At 36.5% G+C, this 19135-nt stretch overlaps 1 protein-coding gene across 1 annotated transcript in view; it reads left to right on the top strand.

The window, feature by feature from the left end:
* Hs3st-A (Heparan sulfate 3-O sulfotransferase-A) overlaps window positions 1–17765 on the top strand; it is a 54561-nt gene extending 36796 nt beyond the window's left edge. Inside the window, exon 5 of the mRNA XM_011062265.2 lies at window positions 4–17765. Coding sequence (XP_011060567.1) covers window positions 4–888 — 885 coding nt within the window. The 3' untranslated portion in view covers window positions 889–17765. The remainder of the gene's footprint in view (window positions 1–3) is intronic.
* The last annotated feature ends 1370 nt before the right edge of the window (window positions 17766–19135 follow it).

The raw sequence follows: 19135 nt of genomic DNA, 5'->3' as shown, positions 1-19135 counted from the left end.
TAGGTACACGCGACGCCGCCTCTTCTCTTCTCCAACTCCAAAGTTCACTTCCCGCGCACGAATCGCCATCTTCCCCAGGCCATTATAATTGGCGTACGCAAGTGCGGCACAAGGGCACTGCTGGAGATGCTCTTCCTGCACCCGCAGATACAGAAGGCTGCCGGCGAAGTTCATTTCTTCGATCGTGACGACAATTACGGAAAGGGTCTGGAATGGTACCGTCGGAAAATGCCCTACTCCTTTAAAGGGCAGATCACTATCGAGAAGAGTCCTAGCTACTTCGTGACGCCCGAAGTGCCTGAGAGAATTCGCGCGATGAACGGCAGCGTCAAGTTGCTCCTGATCGTACGAGAACCAGTTACCCGGGCGATATCGGATTACACGCAATTGCGCACGCACGCTGCAACCGCGTCCACATTGACCAACGGTACGCCGCAACAACAGCAACAACAGCAGCAGCAAGTGGCGCGTACATTCGAAGAGCTCGTTATGCGACCCGATGGTACCATCAACGAGTCCTACAGACCGGTCGCCATATCCCTCTATCACACCTATATGCATCGTTGGCTGGAAGTGTTCCCCAGAGAGCAGATTCTCATAGTAAATGGCGATCAATTGATCGAGGATCCGGTGCCTCAGCTGCGCCGAATCGAGAATTTCCTCGGGCTGGAACCGCGTATCGGTCGGCACAACTTCTACTTTAACCACACCAAGGGCTTCTACTGCCTGAGAAACGACACTTCGGAGAAATGTCTGAAGGAGAGCAAGGGAAGGCGTCATCCGCGTGTCAGTCCGATGGTCGTGACGAAACTGAGGAAGTTCTTCAACGAGCACAATCAACGCTTCTACGAACTCGTCGGAGAGGATCTCGGCTGGCCGGAGGAATAACCATCGTGGAAAATCCGGACTCGTTCGTTACGCGACGCGAGTCGCGCGTGCATCCAGCGGCGGGCATGATCGTTCAAAATCAAATATTCTGTCGTCCTCACTGAAGTAATATCTCTATCTCGTTTATCGATGGAATTAACCATGAATCGAAGAACTGACATCGTCAACGTAGACTTTTTGGGATTACATCGTATCGATCAGCGATATTCTTCGGGGACACTCACAAGGATAAGTAATTTATTATTGATTATCGATTCCTTTATTCTCGATAAAGAGGTAATAATGCGCTGATGAAAATGTACAGGCGCCGTTTATTAGCGGATGCATACGAGGCCAGCGTCTTGTTATTATATTATCAAACGTGTAAGCGTATACAAAACATGACACACAAATTACCTATACTATACACACGTACACACAAACACAAAAGTTACAATAACGCCGGCCAAAATAAAATAGAGAGACGCGAATCTGCGAGACGAAACGCGATCGCCTCGTGGATTCACGCGGCATGCGGATCACATTGGTCCGTGACTTTACATATCAATTTTACATATCGATAGTTTACATATCAATAGGTTAACTAGTTCGTACGACAAAGATTGAATATTTTTATAATCCACATTGGAAGTTGTTATATCGCTTATGTCGTTAAGAATATTACGTAACGCGAAGGATTCTCTCGCGCGTGATTATGAAGATCGAAAGTTTTATTTATCGCATCCCGCGCATGCACGATCCACCTAGGCACTGAGGTGTAATTATGGTAGTCTGCTCTTTTTTGCAGAGAAATCGAGAGAGAAAGCCGAACAGAATATTTTCTTTTTCTTTATCTCACTGAGTTTATCTCTTTGTCTCTTTCTCTCTTTTTCTACCGCAGAAACGCGAATGTTCTTCTCCATCGTTCTCTGACACTGGATATTGGCGCAAACATTCCTCTGGGAACACGAAGAGAAGTAGGGTGGAATCCGACCAACCGCGAATAAACTCGTCAGCGGCAGCATAAACGAACCGGTTCGTCGAAGCTTTATCGTAGAAATTTTTATAATCGATTATTTTCCAAATCTCTCCCGATGGAGCTCGAATATTTTAACGTGCTTTATATATAATAAATTTTGATCGAAAGACCAAGTATTACATGTATAATGAAAGCAATGCGATAATAGAGACTTTATCAAAAATTTATCACAATAGTACGGAGCACATTCTTTTTGTCGTTGAAAGACTTCTTAATTATTACACGGATGATTAATAATTTGGCTCGATGTCGACAAAGATGATGGACGTCGCGAGACGCGAGAACCTTTGCCCTTTACAATCTACTCGAAGAAGCATATTAACCTTCCAGAGCTGACAGTGAATCTATTGGATCTACTTAATTATTGAAAATGTCAAATAATTCAATTTTTTTTATTACATCTGCAAAGGAGGATCTAAAAATGAGTGACTAAAAATGATCAAAATTTGCTCCAAGCCGACACCTAAGAAACTAATTCCACAATGTTTCTTGGTGTATCTGAAAGAGAAAAATAAGATTTATAATATATCGGGAAGTAATGAAAAAATTGCTGATAACAATAAAATGTCATACAGAATGCGTAATGTATACGTGACATTATGTTTTGGTTTCCTTTATTTCTGTACGATCAGCCTTGTATATTCTAATTCCTTTATATATATATATATATATATATATACATATACTCATTTATATATGTATTTTACATACATACTTATATACTATCATTTTTAATAAAAAAATGTTAAAATTTGTTAAAATCATTCTTTGTTAGGCCTCTTTGTTAGGCCTATTTTTTATTCTTGTATATTTTTATTTATTCTTGTATATTTTTTCAATATAAAAAATTTTTAAGATGTAGGTATTTTTTATGTACAGAAAAAGATTGTTAAAAACAAATATATTTTATCCTATATTTCTATCCGATCGAATAAATATAAATTATTATCTATATTTACAAATACATTATTTTTGATTTGACAGTTTTTGACTTCTAGATTTCTATTAGGTGTTGGAATTAATTCGTAGCGTTTTACAAGTGATGGGAAGTACTTTCATTAATGTATTTTTTAATGCTCATGTGAAATAAATAACATTCTTTCATTAAAAAACGCTACGAATTAATTCCAACACCTAATATATAAGTATATGTTATATAGGTTACTTATAAGTAGGTATACATCTCTCGATATTATAAATATAATATAAGTATAATTATTTTTCTCTTTTAGATACATCAAAAAACACTAAAATTAGTTTTTTTAAGTATTGGCTCGGAGCAAATTTTTAGATATCCTCTTTTGGATTGTTCTTATTAAGATATATTTAATGCTCATTCCTTTTTATAGATACGAGTTGTACCATTTTAGTTTCTTTAAATTAATATCTCTTATTTAACATGAGTTAAATGATTCGTATGCAGCTATTTAACTCATATTAAATAAGCATCAGTAATTGAATTAAGAAAAAGATATTAAAAATTTATTTATAAAGTTTTACTGAAATAAATCCTTATTTAAACACGGCGAAATAAAATTTTATTTCTAGCAGATATAAGATAAACTCTTTATTTTATGTTTTTACAATTAGTAGAAAAAATGAGATATATTTCACAGAACTGTATATTTCGTCAAAGTAAAATTATTTTATAATCAATAAATATTGAAAAAAATCACAAGTAATATTTTTTTCTAAAATATTTCGATATTTTTTTCTCAATGTGTTACTTGATTTTGGCGTCAACTCTGAAGGGTTAAACTTTATATACTAATATCGAATTATCATGACGGTTAATGCCTGAACAGTTCTACAGAAATTTCTATATTTTTTTCTCAAATTTCTTTTTGAACGCGAATGACAGTTGATGAAAATCACTGACGATCAGAGACGATTATAAGATATATCTGTTATTGAGAACGTGGGGAAAACAAGGGAGATGAAAGAAGTGAGTCGTATGACAGTTTGCTGCTTAGCGACAGGCTGTTCTCTTGGAAGGATACGGCGCCATAAATAATCCGCTTTGCGGCGCAAGTGAGTCGTGCATGCGCGGCAAAATGCACCGTGCGTTAATTCGTGCGATAAATACCGGTTGCTTAGGCTTCGTTTCAGCGGCCGGAGATCTCGGGAATCGGAGTAATGGCGTTCTGAGACCAAGTGCGTCAATTTCGTTTGCGCCGCGATTATTTTCAACAGACAAGTACACGTATCATCCGCATTTGGTATCTCCGCAATTGGAACAAACAATGTTATTGACTTGGAAGTTAAAAGGAAAAAAAGGAATTTTTTGCGCTGATTAAATTATTTTCAATGAAACGAGAAAATGTTTATCTCTGGTACTGGAGCAGAAAAATTTTGTGTTTTCCGTCTTATTTTTATTAATCTGTTTTTCAGTTTGATTATTTAGCGAAGCATCACTTTATGCGCACCAAACTCCGTTAATTACCTCGCTGCAATTTGCTTGCTGTCACGACTGTAACGTTATGCGCTGCTCGATCATCGGTTTCGCGAAAGCCCGAAGAGACGAAGTCTCGGTAACGACAATTTCGGGTCTCGAGTAATTCGGTTCAAAGAGAATCGTGGCGTCATGCGTTCCGTCGTCGATCTTCCTTTCCGTTATACACGCTTTGATCAAATCTTTACTCGGTTGCATTCGTGTAAGTTGTAATTTCCACAAACTACCTTTGATTCTCGTTGGATTATCTCACCGGTATACGGTTTATAGAGTACTCAGGATGTGAATCTTCCGCGATTAGTACACACGGATACCCGGGGGTGGGAATACTCTCTTTCTCTTTCGCTTTCTCGAATAATGTCGGATCAATAAAGTCGGAACGAACGAGTCGTTATCGAATTGTTATCACAAATAAATTTTCAATTAAGCGGGTTAAAATACGCGGCGTGACCGAGAACTTATTTGAAAACGTCACGCCAACACTCTTTACGTTTTCTCCATAATCTTGCGGACTAATATTTAATTCCACCGTGACTGATATGACCATCAAGTGAGTTTATGCGGTGACACGCGATCTCTTTCTTTCACTTAAAACGCATGAAAGAAAAACGCACATATCGCTCGATATCCCTTCTCGTGACGAGCGAAGGGCTCGCGTTACGACTTCCGACCTCCGCACCCAATTAAAGAACTTGTACGAACCTTCTTTAAGGAAGTCACGGCACGGCTCGATAAGCTAAGAAGCGTAGCCGGTCACGTTAACCATCTCGCACGCTCGGTTACGCTCATTTAAGCAGAGGGAATATTTTTAGTGAGTTTCGCATTCTCCGATGAACGATAGGTTTTCGGAAATTGCAGCGGCATTCGCGATCGTTGATCAATTGGCATACTTTCTACTTTCTCACTCCGAAGAGCAAATACAAAGATAAAGATTTCTCGAGTGAAGACTGGCACGTCTAGATAGATATACATAGTCGCGCTTTCAACTATAATAATATCCGATCGCACGTACACATGATGGAATTGCCAAGTGAAAGCTCTTTATGACAAATATTAAATTAATCGTGACTTTAATAAATCTCTTGCCGAATCATCTATCCGTTGATCGTTAAAATTACGGCGGGAAAAAATATCGTCTCCGAAGCGGAGCAAGATAAATATTGTTCCTTTCCATCTCTCTCTCTCTCTCTCTCTCTCTTTCTCTCTCTCTCGTTACTGAAAGAGAACGAATAGAAGTTTCATTCCCCGACGCGCATCGCGCGCGATCACGATATTCTCCCTCGGCCTCCGCGACCCCGGTCTCGGCCATTCACCCCGACTTTAGCGGCGTTAACAACCCTCCCCCTCCCCCTCCCGCCCCTCTTACTCTCGGAGGTTCTCTTTTTTACCCCCCTTTTTTTTTTCCATTCGTCGATGTCCGGTCAATCTACGGGGATTTCACGGCCCTTCCATTTGCGGGGTGTTTCGCGAAAATAAATATTTTCAACGGTGAAGTTAGCGCGAGAGCCTCTGCAAATATGTCATTTCGTCCGCACCTTCCGGATGAAATATGAAGCGACAGGAACGAACACCTGCGATACAGATGTCGAACGTGTAATGTACCTTGTTACGTATACACAGAGGTGTCCGATGACCTATAAAATGTAACACACATCGCGCTGAAAGTAGAAATTGAATTGGGGTCTTTCGGAAACAGCTGCCTGTGCCCGGATAACCTCTTTGCCTTGACTGATCGATATTGCTCGCCATTCACGTGTACGTCCAGCGAAATGTACGCAGATCCAAGCGGATCCCTCTTGTCCCTTTCGTCTCCATTACGGATGCACCCTCTACAGAGGCGAGCCGAGATGAATATGTATTTTCTAGCGAGCATGGCACGCGAAAGTACTGAAATTTATAAAGACCCGCTGCAAGTATCCCGACCATTTCCCAAACTATTTCTTCGCTTTTCGTATAATAACGATCCCGTGTCCAAGATATTTAGCCTTGAAGATGACAAACGATCCACTCGCCAAATTCTTATCGAGGAAAACTCCACCGCTGAAACTTTCTTTTGCATTTTCTCTCTCTCTCTCTCTCTCTCTCTCTCTCTCTTTTTTAAAAAATATTTTTCGTTTTTCTTTTCTCCATTAATACCGATACCCGGACAATGAAATAGCTTGACGTGGTCGCGAGAGACGCTTCTTTTCGCGTGTGATGAATATGCATTTTATGCAAAATGCATCCGCATTCGCCGACTTAAGTCGAGGAAGAAGAAGCGCCGGACTACGAGGCTTCGCAGGAAGGAAGGGTTCGTCTAACGATCTCGAGAAGTCGCCGCGAATAAAGGAATTATACAGAATTATGAGGGCGTGGATTCTGATCTAACTACGTGAATCCGAATATTCAATACGGTCACCGACCTCCAGTAAAGTCAGGGAAGAAATCGGAGGCTGTACAACGCATCAAGAAAATCACGTAAGAGCCTAGACAAGAACAAGGAGGTGGGGGAGAGAAAAATGTCGCCCTCGAGAGAAGAAATTTTATGGCGCATCGACTATGGAGTATCTCCGCGCGTGTTACTACCGGCATGATAAAATTCAGGATCGATTCTCCCTTAATCGCGATATTACTATGCGATACCCGGCGTGAATGGGACGAGTTGCCTCGGTCTCGGGGGATAATAATAACGCGGTAATCAACCCTCGAGAAGTTTCGTGGAATGGCGACTTAATAATGCATACGAAATGTTCCCGGAATCCACATGTCGATCCAATGACGAAATTGAATAGTATCATTCACGTTTTGTTAAATCGCACGACGAATCTCGGATCAATAGGCTAAACCTATGTTAGTAGTTTAAATTCTTTTTATCCTGATTTCGGTGATTAAAAACTGAGATATTAAAATATAAACCGCGGAAGAGATTAAAAAAATCCTATTACTTTACATTTCGTAATATTTAATATTCTGCACTGTCAGACATTACAGAAACAATGGTAATTTCTTGAATTAAATGACATTTTGCTATTTTTTACTTTCAAAATATAAATTGATCCATTTTTGTTAGTTTCAAATCGTTAGTCTCAAACAATGTCCATATTAATGTACGCACTTAGTAAATAATAAATTAAATTTGAGTCAAATTTAATAAATTTTCTTGAGTTAAATTGTTTAACTCCATTGTTTTAATTAAGTGACATATATCAAGTAAGAACAGTGGTGATTTATAGAAATAATTAAAAATATCTCAAACTGGACATAATTTAACATTATGAATTTAACAGTGTGTAATAATTTTGTAAACGTGATATTGTTTGAAAGAATATCGTTTGTAGTAACAATATCTCTATGAATTTTTTTTTTGTTTCTATAGTACGACGGAAGTAAAAATGGTGAAACGCGGTATGAAGCTAGAGTGGAAAAAAGCGAAAAAGCGTGAAAATATCGCTGTTACTACGTGAAAATCTAATTAATTGCCTGTACAAACTTTTTCACGCTTTAGATGCCGGAACCTTTAAAAATTTTCGACCTGGCATCACTGGACCGAAAGCGGGGACAAAAGTCATTCGTTTGCACATTTCGCTTGACCACGTTTACCGGAAATATTCTGACAGGAGGATTATTCGAACACTTTAAAAGTCAAATTTTAATATTGAACGTTTTTAGAATGAATTCTTATTTAAATAGAAAAGTACAAAGTAAAATAATGTGTTTTCAAATGATTTTTATAGACACCTTGAAAATGAACGTAATATCGAAAATCCGAGTTACGTGTCCCTCGCTAAATAATCGATGAGAGCAACTTGATCTCCGATTGTCTAAGGATTGTATTCTTTATTGATCGCAGCAATCGGTTTACCCTATTTTTCTCTTTGCGGTTACATTGTTACCCTTCGTCCCTGTAAACGGTATTAGATCAGTTAAATCTGGAAAATTGTCATCTATAAGTAATTGAGAAGTTTGTTTTGAAGAATAAAGGGATGTATTTTCATCCGGCACGTCGAAACACTCGTAATTACTCGTAAAACTTATCGTTTCCAACAAATAATAAACTTCCAGTACCGAGATACACGTATCTCCTATAAAACTTTGCGCTTCCAGAAGTAAAAATATTAGAGGGGATATCGAATGGGAGATGTCAAGTTATACAGTATCAAGAAATTTGTTAGCGAAAATTAAGTTAGAAGCTGTATACATTTTTATAACAGCATTCGAAGAAATTGACGTGCAGGCCTTCGAATCTCTTGAAGCACGAAAAGGGAAGGGGTCGGAGGGAGGTTAGATCATGGGAAGATAAAAGAAACCAAAGATATTAATGAGTTAGTAAGAAGGGTGTATGCAAATACTCTCTTTTTGGAGGGCACGCATCCTCGCGTTCGGAATGCTAGTCGTTAAAAGGAAAAATACATATCATACTTGATAAGGAAACTAGAATAAGAAAATCGCTCAACGATCCTTGGATACATTCGAATCTATACTTCGACAAATCCTTGGATCATTGAATTCTCGAATTACCGGATCCTTGGACCATCGGATCCATGGATTATCGAATCACGAATCGATTCCTTCGCGTCGCGCTCGCCACGAACTTGTGCGTGAATTTATTCTCGTCATGTGCAATTTCACGAAATTACGCGCATAGCATAATTCAATGCTGTGCAAGTCCTTCCATTATTAATACTCAATTGCATTACTTTTTAAAGGTACAAAAATTCAATTTATGACTCCAATCGCTCGAGACACTTAATTCGAAAACGACCGAGGTTACAGGAAGGCGACTAAAGTCGGAGGTGAAAAGTACAAAAAAACACAACAAGCAGTAACCTTCCAATGAAAGAAATTCGCCTAGAAAGCGAGGAATCTATGAATGGAGGGACATGTAGTGAATCTAGGATACAATGTGTACACGCGCGAGTTGCAACTTGCGCTTGCTTTCCGTTCCTTCTTATCGGCTTTCGCAAGTCAACGGTGGCAGTAGAGTACACTCTCCACCACGGGATATCTCAACTAGAGTGTCTCTGCCTTGCCCCTTGCCAACAGGCTCATCCTCTTTTCCCTTCACCTTCATCGTCTGTATCGTGCACCCCGGGGGAGAGCACTGATTTATTTAAAAGACGAAGTCGACGCGAAGCTACCGGCTTCGTCACTGCCGGCAAGAATCGCTCGATTCTCCATCCCGGTTTTCACCTCAATTTTTACTTTAGATTTTTGTCTCTATCGATACATGTGCCAATTTATTTTCTAGCCATTCACTGCGACCTTCTATATTTGGCTGGCTAAATTTATCGCGTAGTAAATCGAACCAGAATTCACGTCTCCGATTTGAACTTGCTGTAGCTAATTAATATACGCTTTCATAATTAAGTTCAAAGTTTTAAACTTTATTGGCAATGATTTAGGCATTAGATTACCTTAAATTAACGTCTTGAATTTTCAGCTACTTGAAACTCAAACTTTGTTAATATCTAGACTTTCGACCGACTCCCATTTTTTTTTCTGTGTAGATACTGTAGTATTTATACGATATCTCGCGTTTCAAAGATATCTCACGAGTAATTTCTCCGAGGAAATTCCTTCGATCAAAAACAAATGGCGAAAGAACAATGTGTATGCGCTCTTTGTTCGCTGTCTATATGATTTCGTTTTGTATCATGGGACAACGTGGCGGGCGCAATCAGCGCTCTGTCGTCGAAATATCAGATATCTTATCGAGATGACAGCTTTCTCGATGACTCGAATGCCGTTGTTCGGTAAGACACTTGATATTGTTCGCGCAAAGAATGCTAAATCAGAGGTGCACAAACTAATGCGCATTCAACTCGGTGTAGACCAATTGTTATTTTTTTCAAACGTATAAGTAGAATTAAGTTAATATATGATATTCTATAGAACATGCTTCGCATCTTGACAGAAAAATGTATACACATATATTGTTACGTTAAAACATCAGAATTGTGTTATATTTTACAATTATTATATTTTCTCCTTGTGATGTTAAATTAGCGTATCGTACCTTTTGTTTTTGCAATATTAAGTGCAATATGTGATTACAGGGTTGCCACAAAACTGGAAATCAGCAAAATCAGAAAAACGTCGATTTCGCAAAATTTTCTGAAAAATTAAAATTCTTGATTTTAAAAATTTAATATGCGGACATCACGCCTGCGCAGTTTTGAAACATAACCACCTTAATGATTCAATGCAAACAACAACATTAGTAATTTACATTGCTATGTTAAATGTTCTCTCAACAAAGTGTTTAAAATCAAGACAAAAAATATCAAAATGTTATTGAAAGCGTTAGAAAAAATCATTTTGTCTGAAAATTAGGGAAAAGTTATGGAATTTTAGAATAAGGAATTTGTGACAATCCTGTATTATTATCACTGCAATCTATTTTTGTAATAGTAAAAAATTAAAGCAGCGAGAGATCGGTTAACGGTTAGACTGATTAAGCGACAACTGGGGCCAGTATCCTTTTTTGAAAGGAAAGATAATTTAATCAAAGTAAAAGTGTTAGCCCTCCGTCTGCAATTATATTTTTGCTCCCTCCGTCTGCAATCTCTCGGTCTTTTTTTGTCCACCTCAAGTTTTTTACTGTTCTATAATTTTAAGAAATGAGGAAACATTTTTTCAGGATTGCTTTTCAATCTTTATTATCTTGGCAAATAGATATTACGAGATATTTTAAAAAGGAAAATCAAAAGATTCTTCGCTTTCTCCTTTATTTCGGAAAAATTTGAGAGTGAATTTTTGCTTGTGCCAAAAAAGACCCATATTGCAGGCAGATGAATAAAAAATTTAGTTTATCTTATTATCACTTGTTTATTTATAATAATATACTTTATCGCTTATGTGCGATTTGTCTTAAGATTTCCGAAATCTTTATCCGGGCGACAAAAGCGAGTTTGCGCGCCACTGGTACAGGCGTATGGATAGGTGTAAGATACTAGATTTACAAAAAAAAAAACCATAGCTATACGTTAAGCAATAAGCCACGCTAAAAGAAAAAAAAACGATACATATCAACAATTGCCTGTACGGTGTACACGATGTCGTTTCTCGACACGTGCGCCGGATTAAGCGAAAACAAAAAAAAAAGAGTATCACAAAAGCGAGGTGTCCGTGCAGAACCTGGAACGATTGAGAAGCGATTGTGCAAATTGCGGAACGGTAAAGTACCTTATAACGCGTGGGATTTCTGAAAATCCGTAATCCGTATTTACGAGCGTATACAACACATGGCGGATGAAACTTTTGAAGTATTCCGTCGACCTTTCGGCGAGCAAGCAGCGTAATCAAGCTTGGATGTTCCGATCATTTACAGAACATGTTTTCGTATTTTCTCTTATTCGCAGTGGAGATGTTTTTATACATGTATTGGGATTCGCGTTTAAAGGGCAAAAAACTTCCTGTTGAAAATTTTCGATAGTTTTTGCTACGGGAAACGCGTGGGAAACGTGCAGAACGAGAGGAGAGAAACGCGAGAGGATTGTTCTACAGACCGGCAGTTTCCCTTCGTGAAAAGCGTGAATTAATACACGCGGAAATATCGATCGACCTCTGAGCTCATGGCGCGCATACGGCAAAAAAAGGGTCAGGTCGTTCCACAAAAAAAAAAAAGGAGAAGAAACACTGGCTGGGGAGAAGACGAGGACTGGCTTCTTCTCGCGGCCATGTCCGTCTGACGTGGCCGCGTTTTTTTCCCGGGAGAGAGTAACCTCTCTCGGAATATAAAAGGCTTTTGCGCGGCGACCCGGCAAAAATCGCCGGCACACGCCTAATCGGCCGAGAGTTGATTCGATAAAACGCGGAAACGGCGCGATGCTACGCCACGCGGAATTTGCATTCGCGGGAAACGGTACGACGACACAGCCGGCGGGACCGGCTGGGGTTTTGCGCAAATAAACGAATTTTACTGTTATTTCGTTACGCCGAGACATTTCCCGATCGCTTCTAAATCGCGAACGGCGATGCGCCATCACCTCAGGGTTGCATCAAACTAAACGCTATAGTTCAAAACGAGTACATATCACTAGTTGTTAATGGCGCATCGTAAATAAGTTTAATAACGATTAACAATTAATTTATTATACATTTACTCGTATCTTATATATATATATATATATATAATATACATATTTAAAAAATTGATATATGTATATATATACAATATCTATATACATATGTGTACACACGTACATATATACACAAGCTAGCGCGTAAGTTTTAATAAAACAGTGTAGAGAGAAACGACAGAGGGAATGTATTATATAACTTGACGACTATTCGTCGTAATTGTTCCGGTATGCGAATGAAAATACGGATAAAAACTACTCCATCGATATCGAAACCAGACAGTATTTTAAATGAGCGTAGATATAATGATTGTTAGTTATGTATATCTGTTACATGTATATTGTTTAGCGTTGATGATCAGTTTTTGTCATAGATTTTTTCCCCACAACGTACAAGTATTTTTTTAGACGAACAGTTGCCTAAACGCCTCACTGAACTCTATTTGAAAAAATTGGAACAATCTACGATATTATTTTTCATTGCGTAAAGTTATCGTGGTGATTTGCCAATTTAGAAATCAAAAATTTTAAATACACCTGTCATACTAACAATAAGCCGGACATCAATTAAGCACAACTGCGCTTCCACAATTAAATTTTTATAACGACTTGTTGTTATACATTGAAATCTAACGACAAACTACACATATGTATTTATCACGCGCGATTAATTTAACGCCGAAAGAAAAAAAATATATCCTTCGATTAAATGTCAGAAAGCAAAACTCTTCCTCTCGTCGACTTTGCTCTAGATCGAAAGGTGATACGAAATACTCCGTATTCAAAGACACATACACATGCGCACACTCACGTTCACGCACACACATTCACACGCGCACACGTGACACTTATTAAGAAAAAAAATTATCGTTATCAATGTCTACGATAAATTGTTAAACGAAGGACGAAGCGGCGCCAAATCTCAGAGTCGTTGCCGCTCGAGCCGATTTGTAATTAACGTTTAACGATACTTATTATTTTTTTTTTTGTAATAGCATATACCGTGTATGTGTTTCCTGTCGTGATTATCCTACCATTTCCTCTTTCCTCTTTCCTCGTACCTTGGTAGGAACTTTTAAAAATAACGAATTCTCGTGTCGCTTCTCATTCTCTCTCTCTCTCTCTCTCTTGTACCTCTTAAACGGATGTTCTTTATAGACGTCCGATGTATCTAATTAATTAATTCCCTAATACGTTGTACTTGGTCCGATTGTTTAACTGCATATACGAGCTGAAATCGATTCTGGCCGTTGTTATCTGTGAAATCGTGAGACACCAACTCTACTTCTTGTATCATATATCTCTATCGGATGGCGTCGCGATCTCGCCCCGTTATATCGAGTGTTTTCTATTCGTCGCTGTAGCTATTAAACGGATATAACAAGAACAATGAAAGATACAGAATATAAAATTTCACGAGGGAATTAATCGTGGGAAAATTTATAAATGAGGCTGCCACATACATAGCCTTTGGCAAACCACACGATTTTTATATCGGACAAATATTGAAACGCATTTATTGGAAATCCGTCTGTCGAGACAGAGATAATTAATTTCAATGAAAATGTAGAAATAAAGACAATGTATATAATTAAATTAGGAATATCGTCGCAAAAATGGTAATATCGAATTATCTCGAATACTCGGGGCCGAGATTCTGCGACGCAGCCGTCGAATTAACTCCTTCTGATCGATGACGATTGTCTGATTATTTTGCGGTGCATGATAAAAAGAACGTTATGTCGCCAACTACGTAGCTTCTAAAAAAAAAAAAAAAAATAATACTCTTTCACTCTCGGTATATATAAAAATATCTTTTAGATCGGTAGCTCAAATAACTAAATGTAAATTTATCGTGAGTAACCTGATTACTAAAAATACTCACGTAAGATAAACTTTAAAAGTATAGAACTATTAAACATATAATTAGATCGCAGAATTTCTCATTGTTAGAAATTGTATGATAAAAAAATTTGTGTACGTTACGTATTTGATAGTGAATTGCAGTTTTACATTGTAGGATATTTAATATTTATATAATCTTGTTACGAACTTCATAGGATAGCGTAATTTTAGATAGACAAATTGTTGTGATTTAAATAATTTATACCTTCACATTCTTTTTTACATCCGAGATTTCGCTAAAAGAGTTTTATTGTACCGAGAGTCATGTGATATATGTTAACATGTTGTCGTTGGGAAGGGGTTAAAAGGGATCAAAGAGCTCGTAGCTTAACTATGTATACATACACGCTTTTATCGCGTTTCTATACACATTATTGTAAATCACGGACGTTATTAAAATGTTGGAATGAAATTCATGGCATTTCCTCGACCAATATGAGTTAATAGCTAGCCTGTTACTTCTAGCATGTAATACGTCCAGCGATAAACGTGATTATTGAAAAAGAATTTTTTTCTAACATATCGCTGTGTATATATCGCTTATCTGCTACAACAACATGACTAAAACAAAGTTTTCCAGAAAATAATTTTGAATATTTCAAATTGTTAAAATTTCGTAAAACATTAATTATGAAATGCAATTTTGATGTAATGACTGATTGTAGAAGAATAAAAGCATGTACTTTTAAAATGTGTTTTTCCTTTGTTTCTTTTTTTACAAATAATTATGCTCAAAAAATAACAATTCTTTTATTATATTGTTGTTACCATAAATGAATGATATCAAATTTACATTTACATATTATATATAAAATGTATTTTTGGTTTTTGTTTACATATCATATATTAACTGTATTTTATCGGAGGTTTTATTCAATACCGGATTTCCATTATTTATAAAAGATAATATAAAATAGAAAAGAGTTAAAAGATACGCGATATTAGATTTATGTTAAAATTAATTTTAACTCTTGAATTGATAATTAATTTTTTTTTCCCCTGTTGCATCGTAAATCTTGTTTTAAAATGAGAAACAAAATTATAGATTTTTAATGCTACAAGTGAAAAATGCTCAAGTTTCACTCATCTCGCGTTGGACTCAACATCTAAAAGCAATGGGCGAGCGGAACTCGAAATAATTTACGATTTGCATTTGTCGCGCGACCAATGTCATATCGAGTAACAAAGAGCAATAATTCTCACGCGTTGAAGAAAATTCAACACGCGATAATCGAACGCGATCGAGCTCTCACGTCTAGCATCCTTATCGACGCGTATCTTTGGCGTACCTATCGCAGAAGAGATTCCTGCGTGAAAAACTCGTTATACCGAGGATTATTTGAAAGACAAAGGGGAGCTGACGAAGAGAGCTCTGTCGGATCGAGAGTGAAAAAACAAACATCGAGATATGCGTATACGTCGCGTTAGAAAAAAATCGATTTCTGATAAAATGATGCGTACTCCTTGCATCACTAAAAAAAGAAGGATGTAAATGTATGGGCGTATTCGGGATTTCAGGGGAGACAAAACGTAAAAATTTATCTTTACGCAAAACGTATTAAAATACGTTTACTTATATTGAAACCAGTTTTCGAAAATTATCAACGAACTTTCTTACGAGTAACGCGTAACCTATGCGTCGAGCAATGAATGTTTAACTTTTCGTCGTAAAAATAATTTTTATAATTTAATTATTTCTTCTTGTCAAAGTTTAAAAGAGAGACAAGCGCCCCTCTGCCCTCTTTGCGTACGCCTATGACGTAGCAGGAACACATAGGCGTATCCAAGAGAATGAAGGGAAGATTAGGGAGTTTAAATTCCCTCCGCAATTCATGATTAAAAGCTTATAATTGACGAGATCTAATATTTTTCTCATTAAATCTTTTATTTTTTCCATTTAAAATAAAAAGAAAAGAAAAGGAGACATTCTAAGCTCTAAAAATATCAAGCGAAAATGATCGACGCAATAAAATTCTGTTTATACGATAACAGAATTGATGAAATCCTCTCCCGAAGACAAATAATCCTGGCCACGCCCCTGCGAGGAGACGATCATGCGTTATCTTGGTTCACAGCAATAGGAAATTCGCGCTCACCGCGTGTATAATTTCATGTAATAAAAAGATATGGCATAAACGCTACTTGTACGTTTCGCGCGCAAGGTTATTTATATTATATAACTACTTAATTGCGTGAGAAGCGTACGAGCGGCATGCTCCGACGCGTGATCGTCTCATTGATAGCTCATTCCCGCCCACCGCGGCGGCACGTAGCGAAGTCGTAAAACCCGTAAATCACATTTTTCACGATAATCCAACGTTCGCGAAGCGGCTGAGCAGCGGCGAGCCGAATTCGCAAGCGCAACGCAACGTTTCGTTGAATAAGTTATTATTGTTAGCGTAGAGCGAGAAGCACCTCCAACGAGCCGCATCGTGCGTGTACTCTTTATTCATCGCTCACGCGTATATCGGTCATCCCGTAAGTGATGCATACGCGTCTCTATCGACGTTTCGTTTTCTACGTGATTAATGGAGCAGTCTCCGCTTTTGTTTCTCGTCGGTCCAATCCGATCTCGATCGTTCTATGATAGCGAAGAAACGAAGACTACGGTTCACTTGATGCTACCACAATGCTTTGAAATATTTTCTGATTGGTCAATTAGTAAAATTCTTTCTTCTAATTCGTCAATCGAATGTTTCAAAATATTTATAGAGTTAAATGGACCCCAAGAAGATCCGAAGTGATCTTGGACGAGACGACTTTTGGATGTAATTATTATATTAATTATCTTAATCGATATTCGTAGGTCCAGTCGATATTTGATATTTTATTCAACTACTTTGTAGAAAATTGTTCGTAACAAATATTTTTCACGATCTCACATAATTTTAAATTACATAATCTTCTTCGGATTTTGACTATCAGAGTGAAAAAAATCATTTAGTTACATTAACTTTAAACTAAGATACATTAATTTAAATACTGGACCCGTGAATATCAATTAAGGAAATTCCGAAACAAATACCAATTAGAATTTAAAAAATTTTTAAGTTATGTTTAATATAGATAATTTAATGTTACAAAGTTACGAAAGAAGACGTTTAAGCTAATCTTACGGGATAACAGATCGTTTTTGAATCGCAATAAAGCTTCGAGCTTCATAAACATCCGATGTGTTGAAGGATTATCGAGTTTGGACAACATGGAAAGTCCGGTCATGGATATTGGAGACGATGATTACAGAAGTTTCACCATCGACTCGATTAATTTTAAACCTTTTGTATGTTTATATGCAGTTAAATAATGTGTACATAATTATGTAATTCAGTGTTGTAAAATTTAAACCGATTGTAATACCTACACGTACCTCGTTAGCGGAAAGCATGTGCTTCGAATTATCCTTGTAATTTCGTAAGGTGATTAAACGGACCTGTGAAAGATCCTTGTTGTGTTGTTAATTGTTGTATCTGTACACCTAAGGGTAACTTTGATAAACTTTGATTAACTTAATCGGCGATTAATTCAACCAACGGAATTGCTTGAAGCAAATTTTCAAACTATATTAATTTATCGTCTGTAAAATGAAAACCCTTTGCTTTTTTTATTTCTAATCTAATTTTATAATAAAAAGTCAATAGGTCAATCCATGTTAACAAATTAATATAGAGATTACGTGATAAATTAATTAGTGATTAATTCTATCGACAGAGTATTGCTAAAACAAAATTTCTCATTATGGACGTTTTCCAACAAGGACACAGTGTAATACAGTAAATTATTTCATCTTTGTTTAACGTTGACAAACAACAAGAGTGTAATAATTGACTGTGTTTATACTATGTCCTTGCTGGAAATGTCCTATATAATTTATCATATTCCTAATCTTTTTTTTCTATATATGTATTAGCATGTGTCACGTAAATTATCGGTGACTTTCAGGCTATTTGAAATTTTAACTAAAAGGAACGATTATAAAATAATTTTTACATCTGGATTTATAATTATAACATACATAGCATATATATGTATAATGCAATATTGATACATTAGACCTTCATCTTTATAATAATATATTATAATAATAAATTTTGTCATTTTTTTTAATCATGAAATATGTGCTATTTAACAAATATACCAAACGCAAATAAAAATACCATTGTCAATCACTCATGCGAGATGGTCAAGTTACAAATTGTATAATATGAAACATGTTAATAATAAAAAATTAATAATTCTATCCATAATAAAATAATATTTATAGATACTTATTTATAATAAAATTAATCGATAATTAATTCAATTAACATAATTAAAACAAAATTTTTTTTTAAATTATACACTTTATTATACACTTTATTCTAATTTTTTTCATATTGAATAAAAAAATTGATAATTTTATCTACAATTAATTGAATTAATACAATAAATATTACTTCATAAATTAATCGATCAGCAAAATTTTAAAGCAAAATTATTATACTATTTTTTGTACATATTCAGCAATAAACATTTCTGAATATATTAACAAAATAATATAGACTATTTATTATGTTTAATAAGTATTAAATTAATCGAAGTTTAAATTAAAGTCACTCTAAAATCACAAACTCATTCCATTTTCCCTTGTCTCTCTCTATACGGCACAGTAACGAATACCATTAAATATTTATTTGAAGATTCTATTCATCGATTAATACGAATTTCCGTACATACTCCCACGGGTAATGATACGAAGCGTAATTACCGCCGTACCGTACGAAATTCGATTGAGTTCGCGACGTTAAGTCGCACGCCGAGCATGCGCCCGTTAAA

The sequence above is a fragment of the Acromyrmex echinatior genome, chromosome 11 (genome assembly GCF_024713525.1).
Source record: "Acromyrmex echinatior isolate Ae372 chromosome 11, ASM2471352v2, whole genome shotgun sequence".
NCBI classification, from domain to species: Eukaryota; Metazoa; Arthropoda; class Insecta; order Hymenoptera; family Formicidae; genus Acromyrmex; species Acromyrmex echinatior.
This window is presented reverse-complemented; position numbering and strand designations above follow the sequence as displayed.